Source organism: Elephas maximus, chromosome 1 (assembly GCF_024166365.1).
Source record: "Elephas maximus indicus isolate mEleMax1 chromosome 1, mEleMax1 primary haplotype, whole genome shotgun sequence".
NCBI classification, from domain to species: domain Eukaryota; kingdom Metazoa; phylum Chordata; class Mammalia; order Proboscidea; family Elephantidae; genus Elephas; species Elephas maximus.
The window spans coordinates 50,972,231-50,999,998 of NC_064819.1; the positions used below are offsets into that span (position 1 = coordinate 50,972,231).

The following is a 27,768-nucleotide window of genomic DNA, read 5'->3' on the forward strand; positions in this document are numbered from 1 at the left end:
GAAGTATAATTTCTGTAAAAGAAAGACAACTAACTGAAAAACATCTACTATGGGAAACAGAATGATTAGAACAGAGAGCCTAGGAATTTAAAATAATCATGATAAATATAACAAAGTAAGGGAAAATATCGGTAACATAAAGCAACACCAGAAAATCATTTAAAAAAATTCCAAGTGGAAGTATCAGGTATGAATTAATAATAACTGAAATTAAGAACACACACACACAATGAATGGGATAAAGAGATGAATAGAAGAAGAATGAATTAACGAACTGAAAAATGAGATTGAGAAACTCCCAGAAGCAATAAGAAATAGTAAAGAGATAGAGAAGAACAGAAGGAGAAGAGAATAAAAGAATTGCTCAGGGATATGTAAGGTAAAGGTAGAGTTTCCAACACTGTAGAAGTCCCAGAAGGTGAGGAAATAAAAAGAATAATCCAACTATAAGAAATTCTTAGGAACATAAATGACAAGTGCTCACAATTTAAAAAATCAATACCCATGCCTGAGTTTTATGAGAATGGCAAGCTGCTAAGAAATTGTTGTTGTTGTTGTTAGGTGCCGTCGAGTCATTTCCAACTCATAGCGACCCTATGCACTGCCCGGTCCTGAGCCATCCTTATGCTTGGGCTTATTGTTGCAGCCACTGTGTCAATCCACCTTGTTCAGGGTCTTCCTCTTTTCTGCTGACCCTGTACTCTGCCAAGCATGATGACCTTCTCCAGGGACTGATCCCTCCTGACAACATGTCCAAAGTATGTAAGACGCGGTCTTGCCATCCTTGCTTCTAACGAGCATTCTGGTTGTACTTTTCCTGGGACAGATTTGTTCATTCTTTTGGCAGTCCATGGTATATTCAATATTCTTCACCAACACCACAATTCAAAGGCGTCAACTCTTCTTCGGTCTTCCTTATTCATTGTCCAGCTTTCACATGCATATGATGCGACTGAAAATACCATGGCTTGGGTCATGCACACCTTAGTCTTCAAGGTGACATCTTTGCTCTTCAACACTTTAAAGAGGTCCTTTGCAGCAGATTTACCCAATGCAATGCGTCTTTTGATTTCTTGACTGCTGCTTCCATACATAGCTGTTGATTGTGGACCCAAGTGAAATGAAATCCTTGACAACTTCAATCTTTTCTCCATTTATCCTGATGTTGCTCATTGGCCCAGTTGTGAGGATTTTTGTTTTCTTTATGTTGAGATGCAATCCATACTGAAGGCTGTGGTCTTTGATCTTCATTAGTAAGCGGTTCAAGTCCTCTTCACTTTCAGCAAGCAAGGTTGTGTCATTTGCATAACGCAGGTTGTTAATGAGTCTTCCTCCAATCCTGATGCCCCGTTCTTCCTCATATAGTCCAGCTTTTTGTATTAGTTGCTCAGCATACAGATTAAATAGGTACGGTGAAAGAATACAACCCTGACGCACACCTTTCCTGACTTTAAACCGATCAGTACCCCCTTGTTCTGTCCAAACAACTGCCTCTTGATCTATGTAAAGGTTCCTCATGGGCACGATTAAGTGTTCTGGAATTTCCATTCTTTGCAATGTTATCCATAATTTGTTATGATCCACACAGTCGAATGCCTTTGCGTAGTCAATAAAACACAGGTAAACATCCTTCTGGTATTCTCTGCTTTTAGCCAGGATCCATCAGCAATGATATCTCTGGTTACACGTCCTCTTTTGAATCCAGCCTGAATATTGGCAGTTCCCTGTCAATATACTACTGTAGCCATTTTTGAATGATCTTCAGCAAAGTTTTGCTTGTGTGTGATATTAATGATATTGTTTGATAATTTCCACATTCTGTTGGATCACCTTTCTTGGGAATAGGCATAAATATGGATCTCTTCCAGTTAGCCAGGAATCGGTCTTCCATATTTCTTGGCATAGATGAGTGAGCACCTCCAGCACTATTTCTGTCAGTTTGTCGTATTGTGGGGGCTTGCATGTTGCTGTGATGCTGGAAGCTATGCCACCGGTATTCAGATACCAACAAGGTCACCCACGGAGGACAGGTTTCAGCTGCGCTTCCAGACTAAGACAGACTAGGAAGAAGGACCTGGCAGTCTACTTCTGAAAAGCATTAGCCAGTGAAAACCTTATGACTAGCAGAAGAACATTTCTGATGTAGTGCTGGAAGATGAGCCCCCCAGGTTGGAAGGCACTCAAAAGATGACTGGGGAAGAGCTGCCTCCTCAAAGTAGAGTCGACCTTAATGATGTGGATGGAGTAAAGCCTTTGGACCTTCATTCGCTGATGTGGCATGACTCAAAATGAGAAGAAACAGCTGCAAACATCCATTAATAATTGGAACCTGAAATGTATAAAGTATGAATGTAGGAAAATTGGAAATCATAAAAAATGAAATGGAACACATAAACATTGATATCCTAGGCATTAGTGAGCTGAAATGGACTGGTATGGGCCATTTTGAATCAGACAATCATATAGTCTACTATGCTGGGAATGACATCTTGAAGAGGAATGGTGTTGCCTTCATCGTCAAAAAGAATGTTTCAAGATCTATCCTGAAGTACAACGCTGTCAGTGATAGGATAATATCCATATGTCTACAAGGAAGACGAGTTAATACGACTATTATTCAAATTTACGCACCAAACACTAGTGCCAAAGATGAAGAAATAGAAGATTTTTATCAGCTGCTGCAGTCTGAAATTGATCGAACATGCAATCAAGATGCATTGATAATTACTGGTGATTGGAATGCCAAAGTTGGAAACAAAGAAGAAGGATCAGTAGTTGGAAAATATGGCCTTGGTGATAGAAACAATGCCGGAGGTCAAATGATAGAATTTTGCAAGACCAACGGACTTCTTCATTGTGAATACCGTCTTTCACCAACATAAACGGCGACTATACACGAGCCTCACCAGATGGAACACACAGAAATCAAATTGACTACATCTGTGGAAAGAGACGATGGAAAAGCTCAAAATCATCAGTTAGAACAAGGCCAGGGGCCGAATGTGGAAAAGGCCATCAATTACTCATATGCAAGTTCAAGCTGAAACTGAAGAAAATCAGAGCAAGTCCACAAGAGCTAAAATATGACCTTGAGTATATCCCACCTGAATTTAGAGGCCATGTGAAGAACAGATTTGACGCATTGAAAACTAGTAACCAAAGACCAGATGAGTTGTGGAATGGCATCAAGGACATCATCCATGAAGAAAGCAAGAGGTCACTGAAGAGAAGAAAGAAAGAAAAGAACAAGATGGGTATCAGAGGAGACTCTGAAACTTGCTCTTGAGCGTCGAGCAGCTAAAGCTAAAGGAAGAATTGATGAAGTAAAAGAACTGAAGATTTCAAAGGGCCTCTCGAGAAGACAAAGTATTATAGTGACATGTGCAAAGAGCTGGAGATGGAAAACCAAAAGGGAAGAACACACTTGGCGTTTCTCAAGCTGATAGAACTGAAGAAAAAAATTCAAGCCTCCAGTTGCAACAGTGAAGGATTCCATGGGGAAAATATTAAACGACGCAGGAAGCATCAAAAGAAGATGGAAGGAATACACAGAGTCATTATACCAAAAAGAATTAGTGGATATTCAGCCATTTCAAGAGGTGGCCTATGATCAGGAACCGATGGTACTGAAGGAAGAAGTCCAAGGTGCTCTGAAGGCATTGGTGGAAAACAAGGCTCCAGGAATTGATGGAATATCAATTGAGATGTTTCAACAAGCAGATGCAGCACTGGAGGTGCTCACTCATCTATGCTAAGAAATTAGCAAACAATTAATTAAAGATATATATATATATTAGTTTTACCAAGTTGCTGGGACATTTAGACCCATAAATACCTTTATTCAGTGTATGACTTTTAGCCTTTGTATCTTACCATTCTTGCTGCTCGTATAACCAGACACCTACTCAAGCATCGACCGCACTGTGTCAGCAATGCTGCAGCACTCCTCTGGCTCTACGCTTCTCCTGAGTCCAGCAACGCTGCCTAGCTGTTTAAAGATCAACACCAGCATAACTCAAACTGGCTACAGATACGTTTGTAGGCATTTTACAGTAGATTACCCCACCACACCCTACCCACTACATCAAACCTTCTTAAGGACATGTGAATCATCTTCTTTTTGATTTAATGTGACCATATCACAACAGTTCTGAGATTTTAAGATTTTGTGTTGCTTAGCACAGATGATGCAGCCCAACATTATTGAAATGTAGCTAGAAACTTAGAGAAAAAAGGATTACCTCCCTTGATAAATCTTCTCTGGTGATATACTGTATTTTTACTCAAATAACGTGGGCCTTCTACATTTGTTTGCTAAGAATGCCCTCCCCCTCACAAGGTATTTTGATAAACACTGCTGTGCTAATTTTTTTTTTTACATGTTGCTGTGAAAAAAAATTAGAATAGTGTGCTTATAAAAATACCTCAATGGGGAGAGCAGCTGGCAAACGTAGAAGGTGTGCATTTTTTGTGTAAAATAGGGTATACAAAGAAAAAACCTACACAACTAAAATTAAGATATACATGAATTTTTTCAGAACGTGTGAAAAATCAATTCCTAAATGCTCACATGATGTTGAGTCAGGAGTGAAACACAGCAACATGTGAATTGATCTGCTTTTTCCTCCTAACACTGTAACTGGCTTTAGAAGAAAAAAATGGGAGTCCTGCAATGAGATCTCCAACAATCAGACTCCAAAATTCTATTTATTACTTATTGTGAATAATCATCCATATATTTTTTAAATGTATTTAAATCTTATTGTGTTAAGCTGATTAAAATTATCTCATTATGTTTTAGAAATTTGGGGGCATATCGTAGGATTAAGATATTTAATAAAAACAACACATTTTATCATTAAAATCTCAGAAGAATCCTTTAAGTGTTGCTTTACCTCCCTAGGTCCCTGTAATACACAGTTCATTCTGAAGCAGCCACAAATCACTGAAGTCAACATTGTTTTCAGTGTCACTACAAAACAGCATAAAAAGTATCCTAACTACGCGCCGTGAAATTAAAACAACAGACCATGACTGGTAGGGAATTATGTGTTTCTCTCACTTTCGTGAAGATTTTTAAAAAAAGGTAACATTTATGGAGGAAGTAATGAATATTAAATCTTTCAAACACCTATAATGATTAAAGAACTCTCTTCATTTATGCCAGCAACTCTTCAAACCGTGATTTCTATTCAGCTTGAACAAAGAGACTTTGAGAGAAGTTAAATAGGGTCATGCAAGACAGAATGGGAAGCTTGAAAAGCAAGTAGAAAGAAACCAGGTGAAAATTACTTAAATAATTTAAAATGCACTGATACTGAAAACATCTGAAGGCTTGTACGCTAAGACCTAGCATCTCAAGTGCAGATCATGGACCACCAGCAGCAGAAGTATCACCTGGAAGGTTGGGGCAGAATCTCAAACCCTGATCCAACCATAAAAACCAAACCCAGTACCATCGAGTTGATTCCGACTCCTAGCGACCCCATAGAGTTTCCAAGGAGCGCCTGGCAGATTCAAACTGCCGACTCTTTGGTTAGCAGCCGTAGCACTGAACCGCTATGCCACTAGGGTTTCCGATCCAACCATGCTGAATGAAAATCTGCTTTTTTTTTAAACATGACCCTCAGGTGACTGATATATAGTTTTATAAGCCCTGTCACTATGGGTAAATATTTTGAAAATCTAAGCTTATAAAATAACCAGTGACTAGAAGAAAACCAACATTGTTTATGTATTGTACAGAGATTATACAGTAAAGTTTCTCTAGACTGGGAGTTCTTCCAAACTGGGGTTGTATGTTATTTTTTGTATTCCCAGCATCTAGTATAATGCCTGGCTCATGTTTGGCCCAGTGAGAATGGACGAATACATGATGTTAAAATAAAAATAGAACAGTCAAGTCAGTGATGCTACAGTACTTGCTACGAAGGTTATGGAGGCTGGCTCAATGGGCAAGTACAAAGACTACAAAGGTAATCAACAGGAACACATGAAAAGCCAGAATATGGGAAATATGAAAGGTATATGGTCAAACACATCAAAGGGAAAGCTGGCCATGTGCTTAGGAAGGAAGCACACAACGAAAATTTTAGAGTGATGCATAACCTGTTAATTTGATAACCACGTAAAGAACTAGTAGTATACTGGAATGGATAAATTTCACCATTATGCTAAAAAAAAATATGTTATTGGTCCATTATACTGGCCATATTCTACTAGGATTCTGTGCTCTGATCAAGAAAGAATCTAGAATGTAAAGTGAGTTTAAGGTAAAAATCACTTGGGATAGATAATTAGGTTAACAGTCCAGAGAGTGTTAGTACAGGCAGTCCCTGTGTTAGAAACGTCTGACTTACAATTTGTACTTAAGAACGGACTGCCATCAGACCTATTATATTAAAAACTGGAGTTAAATACATACAATGGTTGATATTAACTACTTTGTGACACTCATGAAAACACTGCATGATTTGGCAGTGTTTCTTAAGTGTTTTGTATGCATAAACCAAAAAACTAAACCCATTCCCATGGAGTCGATTCTGACTCATAGTGACCCTATAGGACAGAGTAGGACTGCCCCATAGGGTTTCAAAGAACACTTGGTGGATTCGAACTGCCAACCTTTTGGTTAGCACTCATAGCTCTTAACTACTATGCCACCAGGGTTTCCTTTATATGCATACAAATACATACATGCTATATACTAAGATGGGGCCCTGGTGTTGCAGTGGTTAGGCATTTGTCTGATAACCTAAAAGTCAGCAGATTGAATCCACCAGCTGCTCCTCGGAAACCCTGTGGAGCTATTCAAGTCTGTTCTATAGGGTTGCTATGAGTTCGAAGCAACTCCACAGCAACAGTATGGGTTTTAAAAACTAAGACAAACATCTGACTAACTGATGCTCAGTAAGAACTGAACGTACCTATTCCGACTTATCTACAAATTCAACTTAAGGACAGGAACGGATCTCACTCATAACCCAGGGACTGCCTGGGTTACTTTAAAACAATTGTCAACAAGCATAAAGTCTTACTGAGAATTCTGGCTAGGCCAGTGTACCTCAGTCTAATTTGAAAACAGTGATCCGCCAGGGTTGGCCAGGTTCTTCTGCTGTTAATGCCATCTTGTTGTACTGAATATTATGCAAAAAAAAAGGGACATAATATGGCAAAATTCAGAATGTCAATTATCCAGGATCTTTTACGGTCTAATGGTATTCTTTGAAGATTAGTCTTTCATGATGCAAATGTTTTGAGTAGCTATATGAGAGGTATCCAATGTGAACAAAGCTGACGAAATAATTTATATCTACATACTGCTTAAAACAAATACATCCAGCTACATTCCACCAATGTTCCAATCAAATAATCCTTGCTTTTTTTTTACTCATTTAAGTATGTCTCATGAATTTCTTTACTTAGAAACTCTATCATTGTTACTTTGAGTTACGGTGGTGCCTAAATGTTCATAGTGGGGTGCAATGGACAGAAAATATACGTTGGAATAGGACAGATCTGGGTTTGAAGTCCAGTGCTGTCCCATAGCAGTTATGTGATTTTGAGCTTTTATCTGTAAAAAATGTGAACATGAGCAATCATATCTACTTAGATAGGCAATATAGTGGTTAAGAGTATGGATTCTAGAACCGTACTGCTTGGCAGACAGCTCTGATACTCTAGCTAAGTAAGGTTGGGAAAGCCACTTAATTCCTCTGGCCACAGCTTCATCTGTTAAGACAAGGACACTACTACTAGCCCTCACAGAGGCGTGAAGATGAGAAAAGTTCATCATGTAAAGCACTGAAAATAATGCCTGGCACTAACAAGCACTAATGTATTAGCTACTGCAATTATTAGTCCTTTTCAATTCACTTACTGTTACTCATTTTGGTTGTTGGGATTAAATAAGGTAACACTCATGAAAGAAAATATTGTAAAATTTGACACAAAGTGTGCATTCAAATGTTTTCTTTTATTCTCAAAATTATTTTATATTTCAAACTATTTGCTAAAGACTACCCAATGGATAAAATAAGTGAGGTGAAATATGGGGCATAAAGGGTAGACTGGCAAATAGTGATTTTTAAACAGTGCTAAACTGCCTTGGGGGTGGAGTGGGGTGAGAAGTTGGTAAAAGCAGACAGTGGTAAACAATCAGAAAAGTATGGGGATAAAAGAACACTTTCATAAGTTAAAATAATAAGACTTTATCAAGGATTTAGGAAAAATGATTTAAGTTTTATCTTTAAAACACAAATTCTTATTACCTGAGAATTTAAGGCAGCACAATGAAGTCCAAGTTAAGATCTCATCCCATTTTAAGATAGAAAAATATAAAAATGATTACTATTTTGGTGAAAAAAACAACAGCATTTTTAACATATGGGGCAAATGAAAACCAGTTAGAATTCATTACTATACCCTTCCATTATTACAGTCTCTGTTGTACCCACATAGCCACGTAACAGGCTAAAGTCACCACTAGAATACAATGGAATGTTAAGAATGAGATTAAATATTCCAAGTATATTATACCCAAAAATATAAATGACATCATCAATAGCATAGATACTAAGTTGTTTTATCCCAATTACATATATTAGAAATAAAGATTACTTGGATTTTTTTTTAATACAGTAGGAAAAAAAAAACAGTAGAAGCATTCCAAAAATCACTGATGAAAATAAGGGCCCAAATCCTTAGAGTTTTAGACTCAAAACTGGGCAAGCAACATATTGTCCAAATTTTCTAAACCTACTTGTGTTTCTTAACTTTATCCTACTTCATATTTAAGCTTTCAAATTAAATTTCACTTTTTATGAGAAATAAAAACTATGATAATTCCATTATGGTTTTATAATAATTTTAAGACATCGACTACTTTCCCTTCAATTATAAACTCCACCTCCTTGGTGAACAGCAGCCCCTTCTTCCTGTGAGACACACAAGACGCAGGCCGACGACTGCTTTCACCGTCTGGCCTGTATCCTACATGACGTTTTAAGCATGTTTCCTCTAAAGAGTACTTTTAAGTTACAAAAGGAAATCTCGGTTTTAAAGTTTATATAAAGCCTTATTGTAACCTTTGCTTCCCTCTTAATAACTGTATCAATACATTCTTTCAAAAAAAATCACAGAATAACTTTTATTTATAATGAATGCTATTCTCCCCAGACTTTAAATCATCATTTCACTCTTATAACAGAGACTTGATTCAGTAACACCACCAAAATGGAATGAAGACAAAACAATTTGTTATTATTTATCAGTTTTTTTGATGTCATAAATGACATCCAATTAATCTTGCAACATGGTCCATGTCCAAAGAAAATGCTCATTGAACTGCTAAGAATTTCAGTCCTTCATATTAACATTTTATTCTTAAGGTGTGTTAGACACTGGCTCTCTTAATTGCTTCAGAGGTCAGTCCCAGTGTTCAAAAGAAAAGGCTGACATCCCAAAACCACTTCATCATATGTAATCCATCCACAAACGGACAGCATGCCTTCAGATCCTTTGGTTTTTCTAAAAATCCCTTTGTAGAGTTAATTAATTGGTTATTCCCACAAGATTCCATTTTGAACAGTATGAATCACTGCCTACACAGTTTGTGCCAACGTCCTTGACTTTCTCTCATCCACTGACTTGTTTATCAGACCTTGTAGTGATGGTAGTCTTATTTTGTCCATATTTTTACTGTAAACGTTGAGGAATATGCCAAGGACAACTAACAAACCAGACCATACATACCTAAAGGAAAGAAATAAGGGAAAAATATTAATATCAAGGTAACAATTTATTGTTAATCACAATCTGGCTTTAAGTTCAAATTCTGGAATCAACTAAAAGTTTGCTATTGGAGGCCCCCAATAATAACACTAAAATAAAAATAGTATTCTTAGATCAAATTAACTAGGATTCCACACCTGTTATGTTGTGTATATATAGAAAAAAGGTATTTAAAAAAATATCACAAAGGTAGTTCATTTGAACTTTGTAGTTAATAGTGTATTAAAAATCCAAGCTCTATCAAAAGTTTTATGAACATTCTTAAAGCACCGGGTATGTAAACCTGCCAGTGGCCATCTTGGGAATTCAACTCAGCGGTGCAACTAGTTGTCCCAGTTGTACAGAATATAAAGGGCTAAAACGAGACCCACCCCTGAAAAACAAGGGGGTTCTTGTGGATTACTGTAATGTATACATAGTACTCACAGAAAGAAAAATTAATTTACAGAAAACAATAATCTATAATACACTGATGCAAACTTATGCTGTGATTATCTTTAAATTCGTACTTAAGTTTTAAGCAAATACTAGCCAGAAAAGATAACAGTAAACTGTGTGACAAAAAGCCAATAAACAAATAAATCATTAAGGCGCAACATATTAAATACCTTCTCTATCTCAAATCCTAAACTAATAATTACTAAAATTATTCATTTTCATATATATTTATATATTTGTATGAGGACAAGAAGAAATTCCTTAATCTCAGCTGTGTACACATCATTCAAGTTCATTCAGAGTAGAAATATAGTCACATCTGCATTGGACTCTGGTTAGGCAATTTAAGTATACAAAATGATAAACTCAAAAATGTAAATCACACATTCCCGAAATAGCAGCAGGCACATCAACAGATATGGGTCAAGATGTAAAAGATTCTTTACTAAGTATAATAGGAAAAAAAAATTAATTTATAAAAAAGTTAATACATTTACTGCAAAACTGGAAAAGCACCAAAGTTGAAGTAAGGCTGTTTAAGAGGAGGTGTAAAACACAGTATCCAAAAATGTAACTTACTGAATTAAAAAGTACTTACTGAAATGTGAACGGTTTAGTAAAGAACATAAATGAAAGTACAATGGTCATTGCTTTTCTTCCTGTTGTCACTGTAGGAAAAAGAAGTCTGGTTTAGAATGTGCCTACAATTGTAATAATATTTTGGGACCCATATGCTAAAAAAATATTTGCAGAGCCTACTATGCAGCAGGATCTACATGAGGTGCCAAGGAAACAATGGAAAGCAAAGAAAAAGCCACTACTCCTGCCACTATGGTGTGTACAGTCCAGCAGGGGAAGAGACATGAAATAATAATAGTCAAGTGTTAAAACACAACTGTAAGAAGCTCTTTGATGGGAGCCATGGTACTACGAAGGCATGTCATCCCTCAGAAAGACCTACTTAGCATGAGGGAGACAGGAAAGGGAGGGCTTTCCTGAGGAAGAAAGGATTAGGTGAAGCAGGGGTTATTCCTAAAAATAAGTAATCTAAGATATATTAATATCTTAATTGTGGCTATGTCTGGGTAAGACTGAGCAATTTTTATAATCCTTCTAAGCATCTGTATTAGCTCTGACCTGTCTTTCAAGTATCACCTTCAAGTCCTCCTTAAGGCCTGAAACCTCCTCCTGAATCCCAGGCAGAGGAAAGAACTCTGCTTGGATCTCCATCATAGCCCTTTTTACTGACCTCACTTTATAATTTGCAGTCTTCCTGCTGAACTGTGATGTACTTAGCTCCTTGTCTTATTGATCCTTATATCGCTCCACTCTACAGTTCCTGACACTTAGTACTCAACGCACAGAGTCCCTGGGAGGTACGAAAGGTCAGCCCTTAAACCCACCCAGATGTGTCTTGGAAGACAGGCCTGACCACCTCCTCCTGACAGGTCAGAGCCCTGAAAACCCTATGGAGCACAGTTCTACTCCGACACTGGGGAACTGACTGGAGGGCAACCAGCAATAGTCAAAGCATGAATAACGAATGAAGAAATTGTTTTGGACACCTGCCAGAGTCTGATTACCAGTATCTATTTTTCCTCTTACTTTACTATAACAGAAACCCTGGTGGCGTAGTGGTTAAGTGCTACTGCTGCTAACCAAGAGGTCAGCAGTTCGAATCCGCCAGGCGCTCCTTGGAAACTCCATGGGGCAGTTCTACTCTGTCCTATAGGGTTGCTATGAGTCAGAATCGACTCGACCGCAGTGGTGGGTAGGTTACTTTAGTATAAGGACCCCCATTTTTAGCTGGCATTGTTCCAGCCTCCACTTGCCAGGTGTGGTATGTGACTAGCTTTTGGCCAATGAAATGTGAGCAGAAGTGTTGGCGTGAATTTAGGAACTATCTCTAGAGGGAAAGGTGCTTCTTTCATCTTCTCTTGCTCCATCCTAGGAAGAGGACATGCTCTCTAGACCTCCAACACTGTGGATTCTGGGCAACACAATGAAGATGGCAGAAGAGGAATAGCCTGGATTCCTGAAGACCACAATCACCACAGGAGCCCTGGAGGCATACAGCACACGGATTAAGAGCACAGTTCTGCAGCCAGGCTGCCTTGGTTTGAATCCTGGCTCTGCAACTTACTAGCTGGCTGACTACTGAGCAAATCACTTAATTTCTCTGTGCCTCAGTTTTCCCATCTGTAAAATAGGACACTAGCACCCACTTTACAGAGCTGTTAGATTAAAAAATGTGAAATATGAAGAATGACATCTGATACAAAGTTAAAAAAAAAAAAAAAAAAAAAAAAACCTGCTGCAGTCAAGTCGATTCCAATTCATCGCAACCCTAGAGGAGTAAGTGCTATACAGATATTAGTAATTGTTATTATTTTCTTATCACCTCTGGATTTCTTTTAAGAGAAGTAGATATAAATCTGCCTGCACCTTCAGGACAAGGACTGTATCTCACACTTCTTTATGTTAATAACCAAAACCAAACCAAGCCCACTGCCGTCGAGTCGATTCCAACTCATAACAAACCTATACACAGGGCAGAACTGCTCCATAGAGTTTCCAAGGAGCGCCTGGTGGATTCAAACTGCTGACCTTTTGGTTACCGATGCAGCTCTTAACCACTACGCCACCCAGGTTTCCATTAGAACACCCGGGCTCCGATATTAATCACAGGGCTCAATAAATACACAACAGTTGACTGACAGCAGGCCCTTTTTGAACAGTTTTGCTTACAAGCAAAGTGAGAACCCAAGCCAAGTGTGTGAATTTGCATCTCTCCTGATAGCATGAGCTGACTTGAAAGACCATATGGACTGATCTATAACTAAATTCCCTTTATTTACCATTACGGATGCAAACTTTAAAAAGGTAAGTCATGTGTGAACAAATGAAGGAAAAAAATTAGGAAGCGAATATACTTTCACAAGGAGAAAGGTATTAATTTTATTTATTTAGTCTGTTGGTAGTCCCCTAAAATCATGAAAATTCTGATCAGGTAAATGATTAATCTGTGTATGTATTACGTATGTAAATTCTCTAGATCCCTGATAGAGATGCTCCAGTCTAACCCAATCACCTCACAAGAGAGAGAACTGAGGCCCCAGAGGAGACTGACTCTCCAAGTCACAGGCCCTCAGACGGCAGAGCTGGGCTGGATCCTGTTCTCTCTTGACATCCCACTGCAGCATTCTGACATGTTGCCCACTGGGATGCCCCTGTCACGTTCGTCATCTGTACCACTCGATCCACAAACAGCATAAGCTAGCACACCGTGCCTTCTGCTTCCCTCACTAGACTGTACTCTCCTCTAAGGCAAAGCATAAAACATTTTCATTACCCTAAAATGCCTTGGAGCCCTGGTGGCACAGTGGTTAAGAGCTGAGGCTGCTAACCAAAAGGTCAGCAGTTCGAATCTACCAGGTGCTCCTCGGAAACCCTATGGGGCAGTTCTACTCTGTCCTATAGGGTCACTATGAGTTGGAATCTACTCAAGGGCAATGGCTTTTTTTTTTTTTTTTTTAATGCCTTGCAAAGGTACCTGCACAGAGTAAGACCGTAAGAATTGTTAGTGGAAACAGAAGATAATTTGGTGATTGTTCTAGAAGTGCACAAATGAAAGGTCCAAAAAGCTTAGTTTAAAATATGCTTCATATTTTAAATGCAACAAAATGGGAATTTTAATTTATACATTAAAATTATACTAAGGTTATATTTTTCTCTGAAGGTATTCATCCACCATACTTTTTAATATCAAATTCTTTCAATGTATTCAAAAGTTATTATTTAGATAGATGTATACTTGTGATTTTAACATTAACCTTTAAAATAAGAAATAAAGATCAAACATCATTTTCCTTAGACTTTTAAAGAAATACTACAGGAAGAAAAATAAATTGGTGGGATATGACAATTCTTAATGAAGAGTAGAGTTGCCATTATATTTTAGAAAAGAACTTCAGAGAAAATTTTAAATGTTTATTTCATAACTTAAGCAAGTAAATCACTCCTACCTGTTACAGCAAGAAGTGCACCAAAAATTTTAATCAAAGCTAGAACAAAGGAGATTCCAAAATACCCAGTGAGGGAGAAAAGGAAAGCGTAACCGTAGGTCCGAACCGGATTCTGCAACAAATAAAAAATCCCGTTAGTTCCAAACATGCAGAACAAACCCTGAGGTATTACAAATGAAATCAAACTACAGATTTTAATCAACTTCTTGAGTAATAATAAGCCATTCAACAATGCAGTCAAGCAAAGATTCTTATTTAGTTCTGATTTAATGGAAAAATAATGATGAAATTAAAAATCCCCAACTTTTACATTATGAATAGTTTGTAAACTAACTTGTAGGGTACAGTGAAGGTAAGATGAATTTAAATATAAATAATTTCATTTCTCAAATAACTTCTGATCTACATACATTATGTTAAAGGAGTTATCAAATTACATCAAAAACAGCCTTTTGAACAGCAAGAATTAGAACAGAAAAAACTACTTAATAATTAGAAACAGAGAAAACTACTTAATAGAAGATGTTTATTTAAAGGAAGTGTGATTCGTGTTTACCTTTGAACAAAACGTCACTGCCGGGCGTAATCCACTAGTGCATGTCAATCCCAGTAAAATATACACAAACCCTATGGAATACGAATACAGAACCTAGAGTGGATAAAGTGGAAAAAGTGCTATCACAACAAAGGTGGAAAATGAAGGGTTTTCAAGCTATGGCTTAATTTATTTAATTAAGCCTGTTAAAGAATATTTTTTTTTTTTTTTTAAATTTTTATTAAGCTTCAAGTGAACATTTACCATTCCAATCAGTCTGTCACATGTAGGTTTACATACATCTTACTCCCTTCTCCCACTTGCTCTCCCCCTATTGAGTCAGCCCTTACAGTCTCTCGTTTCGTGCCAATTTTACCATTTTCCCTCTCTCTCTATCTTCCCATCCCCCCTCCAGTCAAGAGTTGCCAACACACTCTCCCATGTCCACCTGATTTAATTAGCTCACTCTTCATCAGTATCTCTCTCCCCCCCACTGACCAGTCCTTTTCATGCCTGATGATTTGTCTTCGGGGATGGTTCCTGTCCTGTGCCATCAGAAGTTCTGGGGAGCATTATCTCTGGGATTCCTCTAGTCGCAATCATACCATTAGGTGTGGCCTTTTAATGAGAATTTGGGGTCTGCATCCCATTGGTCTCCTGCTCCCTCAGGAGTTGTCTGTTGTGTTCCCTGACAGGGCAGACATCGATTGTGGCCGGGCACCAATTAGTTCTTCTGGTCTCAGGATAATGTAGGTCTCTGGTTCAAGTGGCCCTTTCTGTCTCTTGGGTTCTTAGTTGTCGTGTGACCTTGGTGTTCTTCCTTTGCCTTTGCTCCCGGTGGGTTGAGACCAATTAATGTATTTTAGATGGCTGCTTGTTGGCATTTAGGACCCCAGGTGCCACAATTCAAAGTGGGATGCAGAGTGTTTTCATAATAGAATTGTTTTGCCCATTGACTTAGAAGTCCCCTCAAACCAAGTTCCCCAGACCCCAGCCCCTGCTTCGCTGACCTTTGAAGCTTTCATTTTATCTCGGAAACCTCTTTACTTTTAATCCAGTCCAATTAGGCTGACAAAGAATATTTTTAAAGTGATATTGATGTTTCAGGAGGGCCTAATTTTCTGAAATAATGGTTGATCCTAACTATTTATAAGTCTACACCTTATTTTACACACAAAATAAAAGTGGTACTGACCCTTCATGTGACCCTTCATATATGCTTACATAATTACTCATTTCTTTCTGGTTTAATTATTAAATTCAAACCACATTTTACTGTTACAATTCTAAATATTATATATAGAAGACAAAATAAAAAAAACCTTTGAAACTATTTATTAAACATAAAAATAAGCATGAAGCTCACAAGACAGTGAAACATAAGGAAGATAAGCAGTATATAGCATATCTATTTATTGCTTAACATCCCTACTTTCTTACCAATCTCTCTATCCCAGTTTATTACACTCATCATAAACAGTATCATCATCATATCATCCAACTTAAATACCTGTTACATGTCATGTCTACAGGAATTACTCCATTTATTTCTCACAAGCAACAAATGAGATAGGAACTCTTATCACTCTCTGATTTTCAGATGAAGAAACTAAAACTGAGAGATATTAAGTAATTTCTCCTTAATAGGAGAGCTGGTAAAGCTAGGATATGAACTGAGGTTATCTTATTCCAGGGCCTATGGCCTTAACCACCTCATTGTATTACTATTTTAACTACCTACTTCCTTAATTCTTCCCTAAAGCCATCTTCACTTTACCTAGAAACCCAAAAAAAATCCAAACCCCTTGCTGTCAACTCACAGTGACCCTACAGGACAGAGCAGAACTGTCCTATGGGGTTTCCAAGGAGCGGCTGGTGAATTCGAACTGCCGAACTTTTGGTTAGCAGCTGAGCTCTTAGCCACTGTGCCACCAGTACTGATAAAGAGCCAGAAAGCTCTTGGCCAAGATTAAAATCCCTATGTCATTAGGGACTATTTAAAGACGCCCCACTCTGTGCTGAGAAAGTAACAGGATTGAACAGTCCTATCTATCCTTAACGTGGTATGTTCCATCTATCCAGCAAGGGAGTTGGTTACAAAATTAAAGTTAAAAAAACAAATAAACAAAAACTTTCCTACCTACCAACATACTTACATACCAATACTGACCAGTCAGAAGATATACTGGGAAAAAAGACATCATTTACAGTAACAACAGCCAAAAAAAAAATGAAGCACCTAACATTAAATTTAGTAAGAAATGTGCCAGATTTACATGAGAAAATTCTAAAGTATACCAAACCAAACCCACTGCCATTGAGCTGACTGACTCACAGAAACCCGAATGAACAGAGCAGAACTCCCCCACAGGGTTTCCAAGGAGCGGCTAGTGGATTGGAACTGCTGATCTTTTGGTTAGCAGCTGAGCTCTTAACCACTGTGCCACCAGGGCTGTTCTAAACTATAAGGGACATTAAGAAAGAAAACACTTGAATAGAAGGAAAACCATGTCTTTTTCTTGGACTGAAACAATCAAGTATATAAATGCCATTCTCCCTAAACTAATTTATAATTCAATGCCATACCAATCATAATCAACAGGGTTTCCAGTTTATCTGGGGTAAGAATCCCTAGACTAACTACTGGTAGCAATACTGTGAAAAAGAAAAGGAACAACATGGGCCAGTCCTAACAGATGGTAAACAGATGATGAAGCTGCTGTCGTTACATGGTCATGGTATAGAAATAGAGTCAAAATAAAGCAATCCTGACCCCTGCATTAGGATACGATAAAGGAGGCATTTAATGTAAGCTGGAAAAATGGATTATTCAATAAATGGATTGCCATCTGGAAAAAAAACTATACAAATCCTGACCTCACTTCATATCAAACAAAACTTTGGCTTGGATTAAAGATTTAATTAAAAAGGAAACCACAGAGCTAGAAGACAACATACACAAATCAGTTGGATGCCTCTACACCAACAAAAAGAACATCAAAGAGGAAATCACCAAATCAGTGCCATTTACAGTAGCCCCCAAGAAGATAAAATACATAGGAATAAACATTACCAGAGATGTAAAAGACTTATACAAAGAAAACTACAGTACACTTCAGTAAGAAACCAAGAGACTTACATTAAGTAGAAAAACATACCTTGCTCATGGATAGGAAGACTTAACGTTATAAAAATGTCTATTCTACCAAAAGTGATCTATATATTTAATGAAATTCCGATCCAAATCCCAACGACATTCTTTAATGAGATGGAGAAACAAATCACCAAGTTCATATGGAAGGGAAAGAGCCCCCGGATAAATAAGGCATTACTGAAAAAGAAGAGCAAAGTAGGAGGCCTCACTCTATCTGATTTTAGAAACTATTATACCGCCACGGTAGTCAAAAACAGCCTGGTACTGGTACAACAACAGATACATAGACCAATGGAACAGAACTGAGAATCCAGACATAAATCCATCCACATATGAGCAGTTGGTATTTGACAAAGGCCCTGAAACAGTTAAATGGGGAAAAGACAGTCTTTTTAACAAATGGTGCTGGCATAACTGGATATCCATCTGCACAAAAATGAAACAAGACCCATACCTCACTCTATGCATAAAAACTAACTCAAAATGGATCAAAGACCTAAATATAAAATCTGAAACGAAGAAGATCATGGAAAAAAAAATAGGAACAATGCTAGGAGCCCTAATACATGACATGAACAGTACACAAAACATTACGAACAAGGCAGAAGAAAAACTAGATAACTGGGAGCTCCTAAAAATCAAACACCTATGCTCATCCAAAGGCTTCACCAAAAGAGTAAAAACACTATCTACAGACTGGGGAAAAGTTTTTAGCTATGATATTTCTGATCAGCGCCTCATCTCTAAAATCTACATAATGCTGCAAAAACTCAACTACAAAAAGACAAATAACCCAATTAAAAAATGGGCAAAAGATATGAATAGACATTTCACCAAAGAAGATATTCAGGTAGTTAACAGACACATGAGGAAATGTTCACGATCATTAGCCATTAGAGAAATGCAAATCAAAACTACAATGAGATTTCATCTCACTCCAACAAGGCTGGCAATAATCCAAAAAACACAAAATAATAAATGTTGGAGAGGCTGTGGAGAGATTGGAACACTTCTACACTGCTGGTGGGAATGTCAAATGGTACAATCATTTTGGAAATCCATTTGGCACTTCCTTAAAAAGCTAGAAATAGAACTACCATACGATCCAGCAATCCCACTCCTTGGAATATATCCTAGAGAAATAAGAGCCTTTACATGAACAGATATATGCACACCCATGTTTACTGCAGCACTGTTTACAACAACAAAAAGATGGAAGCAACCAAGGTGTCCATCAATGGATGAATGGATAAATAAATTATGGTATATTCACACAGTGGAATACTACGCATCGATAAAGCAACAGTGAGGAATCTGTGAAACATTTCATAACATGGAGGAACCTGGAAGGCATTATTTATGCTGAGTGAACTTAGTTGCAAAAGGACAAATATTGTATAAGACCACTATTATAAGAACTTGAGAAATAGTTTAAACTGAGAAGAAAACATTCTTTTATAGTTATGAGACGGGGCAGGGAGGAAAGGTGGGAGAAGGGTTTTCACTAATTAGTAGGTAAGAACTACTTCAGGTGAAGGGAAAGACAACACACAACACAGGGGAGGTCAGCACAACTGGACTAAACCAAAAGCAAAGAAGTTTCCAGAATAAACTGAATGCTTCGAAGGCCAGTGTAGCAGGGGCAGGGGTTTGGAGACCATGGTTTCAGGGGACATCTAAGTCAATTGGCATAATAAAATCTATTAAGAAAACATTCTGCATCCCACTTTGAAGAGTGCTGTCTGGGGTGTTAAAAGCTGGCAAGCAGCCATCTAAGAAGCATCAATTGGTCTCAACCCATCTGGATCAAAGGAGAATGAAGAACACCAAGGACACAAGGTAATTACGAGCCCAAGAGACAGAAAGGGCCACAGGAACCAGAGACTACATCAGCCTGAGACCAGAACAACTAGATGGTGCTTGCCTATAATCGATGACTGCTGTGACAGAGAACACAACAGAGAACCCCTGAGGGAGCAGGAGAGCAGTGGGGTGCAGACCCCAAATTCTCATAAAAAGGCCAGGCTTGATGGTCCTACTGAGACTAGAAGGACCCCGGTGGTCATGGCCCCCAGACCTTCTGTTGGCCCAGGACAGGAACCATTCCCAAAGCCAACTCTTCAGACATGGATTGGACTGGACAATGGGTTGGAGAGGGATGCTGGTGAGGAGTGAGCTTCTTGGATCAGGTGGACACTTGAAATTATGTTGTCATCTCCTGCGTGGAGGGGAGATGAGAGGGTAGAGGGGGTTAGAAGCTGCTGAAATGGACACAAAAAAGAGAGAGTGGAGGGAGAGAGCGGGCTGTCTCATTAGGGAGAAAGTAACTGGGAGTATGTAGCAAGATGTATATAAGTTTTTGTGTGAGAGACGGACGATTTGTAATCTTTCACTTAAAGCAGAATAAAAATTAAAAAAAAAAAAAAATGTATGATACAAATCTTTCCTGGAGCAAAGGAGAATGAAGAAAACCAAAGACACAAGGGAAAGATGAGTCCAAAGGACTCATCACCAAAGCCTCCACCACACTGGCTCCAGCGCAACCAGATGGTGCCCAGCTACCACCACCGAATGCTCTGAAAGGGATCACAATAGAGGGTCCTGGACAGAGCTGGAGACAAATATAGAACGAAATTGTAACTGACTGAAAAAGACCAGACTTACTGGTCTGATAGAGACTGGAGAAACCCTGAGAATACGACCCTCAGACACCTTTTGAACTCAGTAATGAAGTCACCCCTGAGGCTGACCTCTCAGCCAAAGATGAGACACGTCTATAGGGCCGACAATAACGCAGGTGAGGAATGTGCTTCACAGTTCAATCATGTATACAAGACTAAAGGATAGGACAGTCCAAAAACAAAGACAAGAAGGCAGGAAGGGACAGGAAAATTGTACGAATGGAAACAGGAAACCTGGGATGGAGAAGGGCAGAGTGTTGACACATCGTGGGGCTGGCAACCAATGTCACGAAACAATTTGTGTATTGTTTAATGAGAAACTAATTGCTCTGTAAACTTTCACCTAAAATACAATTAAAAAAAAGAATGATACAAAGTCAGAAGCCCTTGAAATAAAAGATAGATAAACTGGACTATATAAAAAATAAAAAATTCTAAGTGCAAAATAATACCAAATACAAAGAAGGGAAAAATAAGATGTAACAAAAGACTTTTTTATATATAAAAAAAAAAATTCTATAAAACAATAAGAACAGAATTTATCAAATATAACCTCTTCAAAAAAGCCAAACCTGTTGTCATCGAGTTGATTCCAACTCATAGTGACACTACAGGACAGAGCAGAGCTGCCCCATAGAGTTTCTGAAGAGCAGCTGGTGGATTTGAACTGCCAACCTTTTGGTTAGCAGGGGAACACTTAACCACTGCGCCACCAGGGCTCCTCTAACCTCTTAGTAAAGGTATATCTACTTCGTACATTCCTGTAATGTTTGAACGTATTGCTTTTATTACAACGGTGATGATAAACTTCTTTAAAAATGAAATGCAAGTTTTCAATACCATAACTATTTTATAAAATTAAGTCCATCACTGTTTTTGAGTCCGTTGGATGTGAAGAAAAAACACTAACGTAGTTACCATTTCTGAATTAGAAGCATTATGCAGTTTCATAGCTTTCTCTTGGACGTTTCCAATGACAGCATCTGCACATAGTGCCAGGGAAATAAGGATCACGCCTTCGAGAAGATATAAAGAAAAAAAATAATGCTTCTTATTTAAACATATGAACTATAATCAAGTTTTATCAAAAATATACCTAAAAAACAAACCCACAGCCGTCGAGTCGATTTCGACTCTTAGTGACCCTGTAGGACAGAGCAGAACTGCCCCATAGGGTTTCCAAAGCTGTAAATCTTTACAGAAGCAGACTGCCACATCTTTCTCCCATGGAGTGGCTGGTGGGTTCAAACCACCAACATTTCGGTTAGCAGCTGAGCGCTTACACAATGCACCACAAGGGTTCCTTAAAACAACAAACAAAAAACAAAAGCAGATCATAAATCACATTTCCTCAGTAAAAGCTGAGTACTCTTATCCATGACCAGTTTTAACAGGCACACTGGTGACAGTATTATCACCATGGAACTCAGAAATGGTGAGCACTTAAGTTATCGTAGACATTATAGTGAGGTATTTTAAATACTATTTCTGTCAGGCTAGGAAAAAAAATTAGATAGGCTAAATGACACTAAAATAATCTTTTGAGTAAAACTGTAACTGTCAATAATTTAGAACAACAATACTGCATATATAAGAAAAAACTCAACTCGATGGCAACAGGTTACTTATTTCTAAATATACTGCGGTATCGAATCTGCTTTTGAAAAGTCTAATGTATAAAATTCTATGGCGTTTTCTATGGAGAAAATTATTTCTGTTGGAAGCCTTAGTACTTTCAGGCTATTGACATATTTATATTACAGTTCAATCTTAAAGCACAGCATAATATTCTTTTTTAGCTAAAACAATGACATGTAAATGTACACATTTCAAAGTTTTTTTTAAACATGAGAATAAAAACAATCACTACCCTGATCCCCCTATAATTCATGTGCACGTTTCCAATGTAAGTCATAAGAAAGTAATTTATCATGTATGTACTTGATAATCGAAGATTCTGACTTGGCAAATAGCCCCCTGTCAAGTCAAAATGCAAGGGAACTAAAAGCAATTATTCTATTTCCAGAATTGTGATATTTTTACTACTTTTATATGGAAAGCCCTGAAAGGTTTACGTTGGATATGAGAATCACATAACATCGTTTAAATTCTTTGTGAAATTAAAAAAATTCTTACTCTAAACCAAGATGCCTATAAAACTGAGGAAGAGAAATAAATTCCTTACCTGTCAGGTTGAAATTCGGCGCAATTGTGCTGTCAGCCAGAGTAAACCATATCAGTCCAAGGCTCATACATACTGCGGCGGACACATCTGCAACGTTGTATCGCTTTCCTGCAGAAAACACAGGTCGGTCAACTCCATTATGCAAATACTCACTCAACCGTTTTAAATCTATGTGTTTAGCTAGGTAGAGTGGGGGCCTACTTTTTATACCCAATGTCAAAAATACAGGAAGAACACTTATGTCAAAGCTACGAGTCAGTCACACGTCCTTACGTACTAGATACGATATACTAGATTATCCATTATTTTCAGTGGGTAAATACTCTTTTGTAGAAAACTGACAGCAAGAATAATAAGCAACCACAAATACTTAAAAATTTCATGGAAATTAACTGTTCTACTTTCTGTAAAATATAACACAATAAGTTTTCTTGGTTTTTGTAAGTTTACAAAGTAACCAGAGTAATGATTCAGTCTGTAAAACTTTGCAAATAACAGGTAACATCTAGATAGGTCAATTATCTGTATTTTGGTATACCCACATTTAAAAAACAGTATCATGTAGTATAATTTGTTGTAAGGATGTATGCCGAGTCAGCTAAGATGTTCAAAAGTGATTTTTATAAGTACTGAGCTCAACATTTTTTCCTGTGTGAACAGTTATCTTGAAATTATATATGAAGCAGCTGACATACATACTTTTCATTTTAAAAGGCTTAATTTGAGAAGGCATTTAATACGTGAGAGGAAGTCAGGCCATATAAGAACTTCAATAACACAAAAACAATTACCAACATACAAATATTCCCCATGACCATTAATATGAACAACAACAAAGAGGTGTCCCAAAGCTTGTTGCTATCGTTGTTTTCTTTTATTCATGTTTCCATTACAGCTTGCGACTTAGCTGAGCTCTTAGAAGTCAACAGGCCAGCAACATTGGTAAAACAGCAGTTTTGCTGAGGTTAACCTTTACTGTCATACAAGAACTGTACATTTTTATAAAGGAGGTGGAGAGGGGAGCCCTAAAGGGTAAAGGAAGAATTGGAAAAGGAGCTTTCCAGGTACTTCTGAGGGGGACCTTTGAACTGTGAATGTATTGTTTTTTGGAAATGTGGTAGATTCCAATATTAAAAGAATAAACTAATAAAACAAAATATTATTTTTATTACTCATGGGTTTAATTACTGATTTCGGACACTAATACGTATCACAGAAGTATCCGTGTTTAAACAAGATTTTTACATCACTAAGAATTTTTACAATATCTCGAAGACTCATCAAAATTATTAATGAAAAGTTGACGGTTTTTCCTAATGCCAGATGCCCTAAACAGACCCTCTGAGTTTCAAACACAGGAAAATGCATCATTACAATACCTTGAATAAAAACTCCTCCTAGCATAACAGGAATCAGTTTGCAGCACTTGAAGATGACCTGGGTGGGGTAATTCAGGTAGCCCAAGGAAGTGTTTGACAACCCCATGGTACCCACTGTTAGAAAAGCTATTGTCATGTAGGTTTTTCCCGGTATTCTGGAAAAGACAATTTTTAAGATCTTCATTTTGAGACCCAATCCGTACTATTTTAAGACCATGTATTCACAAGGTGCAAATATCTAGTTACTTTTCTAATTCCTGGTTAATGTTTCTAGAAATACCAGTAAAAATATCATTATTGTTGAAGTTATAATACTATTTACATGTATTAAGGAATGTCGGTAAAGAGAATTTACCTTTTTTTAAGCTATCATAAATGAGAACTCTCAACTGTGTAAAAAAGATGCATTAGAGAGAGTTACTTAGATTCTTCCTGAAGGCACAAATGTTGATAAAAAGATTTTTTATTGGCAGTTCTAGCTGCAAACAAAAGTGACCTTGACTATTTAAGAAAAAAAAAGTTGAATTTTATAAATACTGGCCTCTGTAACTGTAAAAGGAGGCTTGACTAATTTTTAACTTGGAAATTGTTGTTCTGTTTCCTAATGTTTCCATCTAGCATTAGGAAAAATCTGTCCATTCTGCTGGAACAAACTCAGCAGAATTTCTCTAGGAAAAGTAAATGTGGCGTAAAAGCCCTGGTGAGATTTGCACCGCCACAGCACCTCACGAGCTATCCCTAACTCTGTGTTCTATGTAATGAATGGTGAGGAATCTGACTCTTCTCATGATTCCGAGTCTCCTAGCCTGGTTCTGTCTGGACCTCCTAAAGATTCTTCCTTTGGCACCGTCGGGATGTGGAGCCCTAACTGTGATCATGTGCTCACCCTGACCGGAAATTTAGTGATCTATGATAATAACCTTGAACACTGGTGTGACTAACACAACGAAGCACTGTTCACAGAGTCTGAACATGCTGTACACTTAGATCTAATTTTCATTTTGCGATCTGTGTTCGTGTTTAAATCAAGACAACCAAATTCCTTCCTATCTTTTATAGGGCCAGATGGGAGGTAAAATAATTTACCAAAAACCAAACCCGCTGCCATCGAGTCGATTCTGACTCATAGCGACCCTACAGGGCAGAACAGAACTGCCCCATAGAGTTTCCAAGGAGCGCCTGGCGGACTCGAACTGCCGACCTTTTAGTTAGCAGCTGTAGCACTTAACCACTATGCGACCAGGGTTTCCAAGTAATTTACAGGAAGAATAAAATTAGAACGCATTATTTACATTTGTATTTAAATTCTGAGGCCTTTTCTAACTAATACAGTAGTCGGAAACCCTGGTGGCGTAGTGGTTAAGTGCTACAGCTGCTAACCAAAGGGTCGGCAGTTCGAATCCGCCAGGCGCTCCCTGGAAGCTCTATGGGGCAGTTCTACTCTTTCCTGTAGGGTTGCTATGAGTCGGAATTGACTTGACGGCACTGGGTTTGGTTTTTTTCAGTTTAATACAGTAGTCTACACTTAAAATCCAACTTAAAACAGTTGGAATGCCTGTATGCTTCGTGTATACTAACGCACGTGAATGCTCTCCGTGGGGTTAATCCTCAGTGGTGTACTGCAGGTGAAGGAAGACTGCACTACTTCCCCAGGTCATGATGGATAAATAGCAAATAATGATGGCAAATACGGAATGATCATTAGATTAATGCACTCGGTTGCTAACTGAAGGTCGGAGGTTCAAGTCCATGCAGAGGTGCCTCAGAAGAAATGCCTGGCAATCTGCCACCAAAAAATCAGCCATTGAAAACCCTATGGAGCACAGTTCTACTCTGACACACATGGGATTGCCATGAGTCAGAGTCGACTAGACGGCAACTGCTTACAGAAAGAAAACCAGCCTAAAACTCAGGAGCCCTCAATTCAAAAGGTTCCAACTCTGAAAGCAACTTGCTATAGGAGCTCATGAAAGTCCCAGCACTATTCTAGGTCTTTGTTTTCTCAGTGGTAAAATGAAGAGGTTAGATTCCACTGTCTCCTTTGTAGGATTCTTATTTCTATTTTACATAATACTCCAATTGCTTGCATCTTTAGAAATGGAGGGAAAATCCCCTTTGAAAGCAACGTGAAAGATTTTTATTAAAAACTTAAAGTAATAATAAAGTTCCAAGGTAATCTTAGGTAAAAAACAACAAGCATTCTATCTGGGGTATTACAGTCTACAACGTGCTTAAAATGTTCTTTATCCCATGTTGCCACATTTGGTTAACTTGGTTAAACAACAAGTTACGTATCACGAAATAACATTCATACGAATGTAAGAAGAAAGAAAAACTACACAAAGGGTCTAGCTAAATAGAAGTCCAAGGAGCAGTGCCACTTTACCAAATAAATGCACAAAGGAGATGTGATTGGGACAATTTTCACTACTTGCTGCTGTTAGTTGCTGTCAAGTTGATTCTGACTCATGGAGATTCCATGTGTAACATACTTTAAAGACTTTTTTAAAAAAGGTTTTTAATGTGCCTTGAAATAAAAAAGTTTCGATTCATAATTATATTTATTATTAGTCTTCACTTATGTTTAAACCAAACACAAGCAATTTTATTTTTAAATGTGTATGGGCACGTGGCCTAAAAGCTGAGCTAAACAAGGCTTGGGCCTATTCCCATCCCATCCAGGCAGCAGACAGGGGAGGTGTTTCTTGCTGAAATTTAACAGTAGATGCATTATCTCTGTATCGCTTTTCACTTTGTAGGTTTGTTCAAGGGTTTAACTGGCATAATTCTCCAGCCTTTCCTCTATCTTTACATGAAATTCTTTTTCTAGGTTTATATAAGCCAAAGTGAAATTGATAACGTCCGTGGTACTATCACAATTGTTTTTCCCACAGACTGGCTACTCACAGACACTTAGCTTAGGGCTACCAGTAATCAGAGGCCCTATAGTTTGCAATGAGTCTTCACGATTCCTTACATATTAGTCTTGGCGGATATATTTAATTACTTCCTATTCTATCACCTATGACTTAATCCTGCAGAGTTCCAGAGCGTGAAAATCACGAAGATAACCTCAGATTCAAACATTCCTACTGCTGCTGCTATAATACGTTATTGGCAATACAGAGAGGCTGGGAGGGAAAATCAGATCCATGAAGAAACTCTGGTATTACAGATTGAAATATTTAAAATTTCATAATTATCTTCAGAGAAACACGGAAACCATTTTATGTTAAAAAAAAAAAAAAAAGAAAGCTGTGAAAAAAGTTTATTTTCATTGAAAGTTTAAACATTTCTATCAATGAAGACAGGACCTGGGTATTTATAGCTTAGTATCTTTTTTTTTTTTTTATTACATTTAAACTGCTTAATACATACGTGAAATATTTACATACTACAGTGGGATATGACAGAATAACCACGCTTCTTACATTTCCCAGAATATTTTATATTTAAATACCTAACCACCTTCCATTTATAACCAGAGACTGTTTTTTATTGCATATTATTCTATGTTCCATTAAAAATATTTAGCGATATTCCGTAAATCTAGATGTTCTTAATTTAAAAGGCATCAAT

At 37.7% G+C, this 27,768-nt stretch overlaps 1 protein-coding gene across 6 annotated transcripts in view; it reads right to left on the reverse strand.

The window, feature by feature from the left end:
• Positions 1–7,956: 7,956 nt before the first annotated feature.
• The window catches only part of SLC35B3 (solute carrier family 35 member B3), a 30,964-nt gene continuing 11,152 nt past the window's right edge, over positions 7,957–27,768 (reverse strand). For 5 of the 6 annotated variants that reach the window (XM_049883336.1, XM_049883311.1, XM_049883330.1 and 2 more), the window contains 7 exons: positions 24,190–24,344; positions 22,811–22,918; positions 21,544–21,641; positions 14,812–14,904; positions 14,256–14,367; positions 10,829–10,898; positions 7,957–9,753 (listed from right to left, as the gene is read on the reverse strand). In XM_049883336.1, the coding sequence (XP_049739293.1) occupies positions 9,603–9,753; positions 10,829–10,898; positions 14,256–14,367; positions 14,812–14,904; positions 21,544–21,641; positions 22,811–22,918; positions 24,190–24,344 (787 nt within the window). In that variant the 3' untranslated portion in view covers positions 7,957–9,602. The remainder of the gene's footprint in view (positions 9,754–10,828; positions 10,899–14,255; positions 14,368–14,811; positions 14,905–21,543; positions 21,642–22,810; positions 22,919–24,189; positions 24,345–27,768) is intronic. The other variant, XM_049883345.1, reaches the window with a different exon arrangement.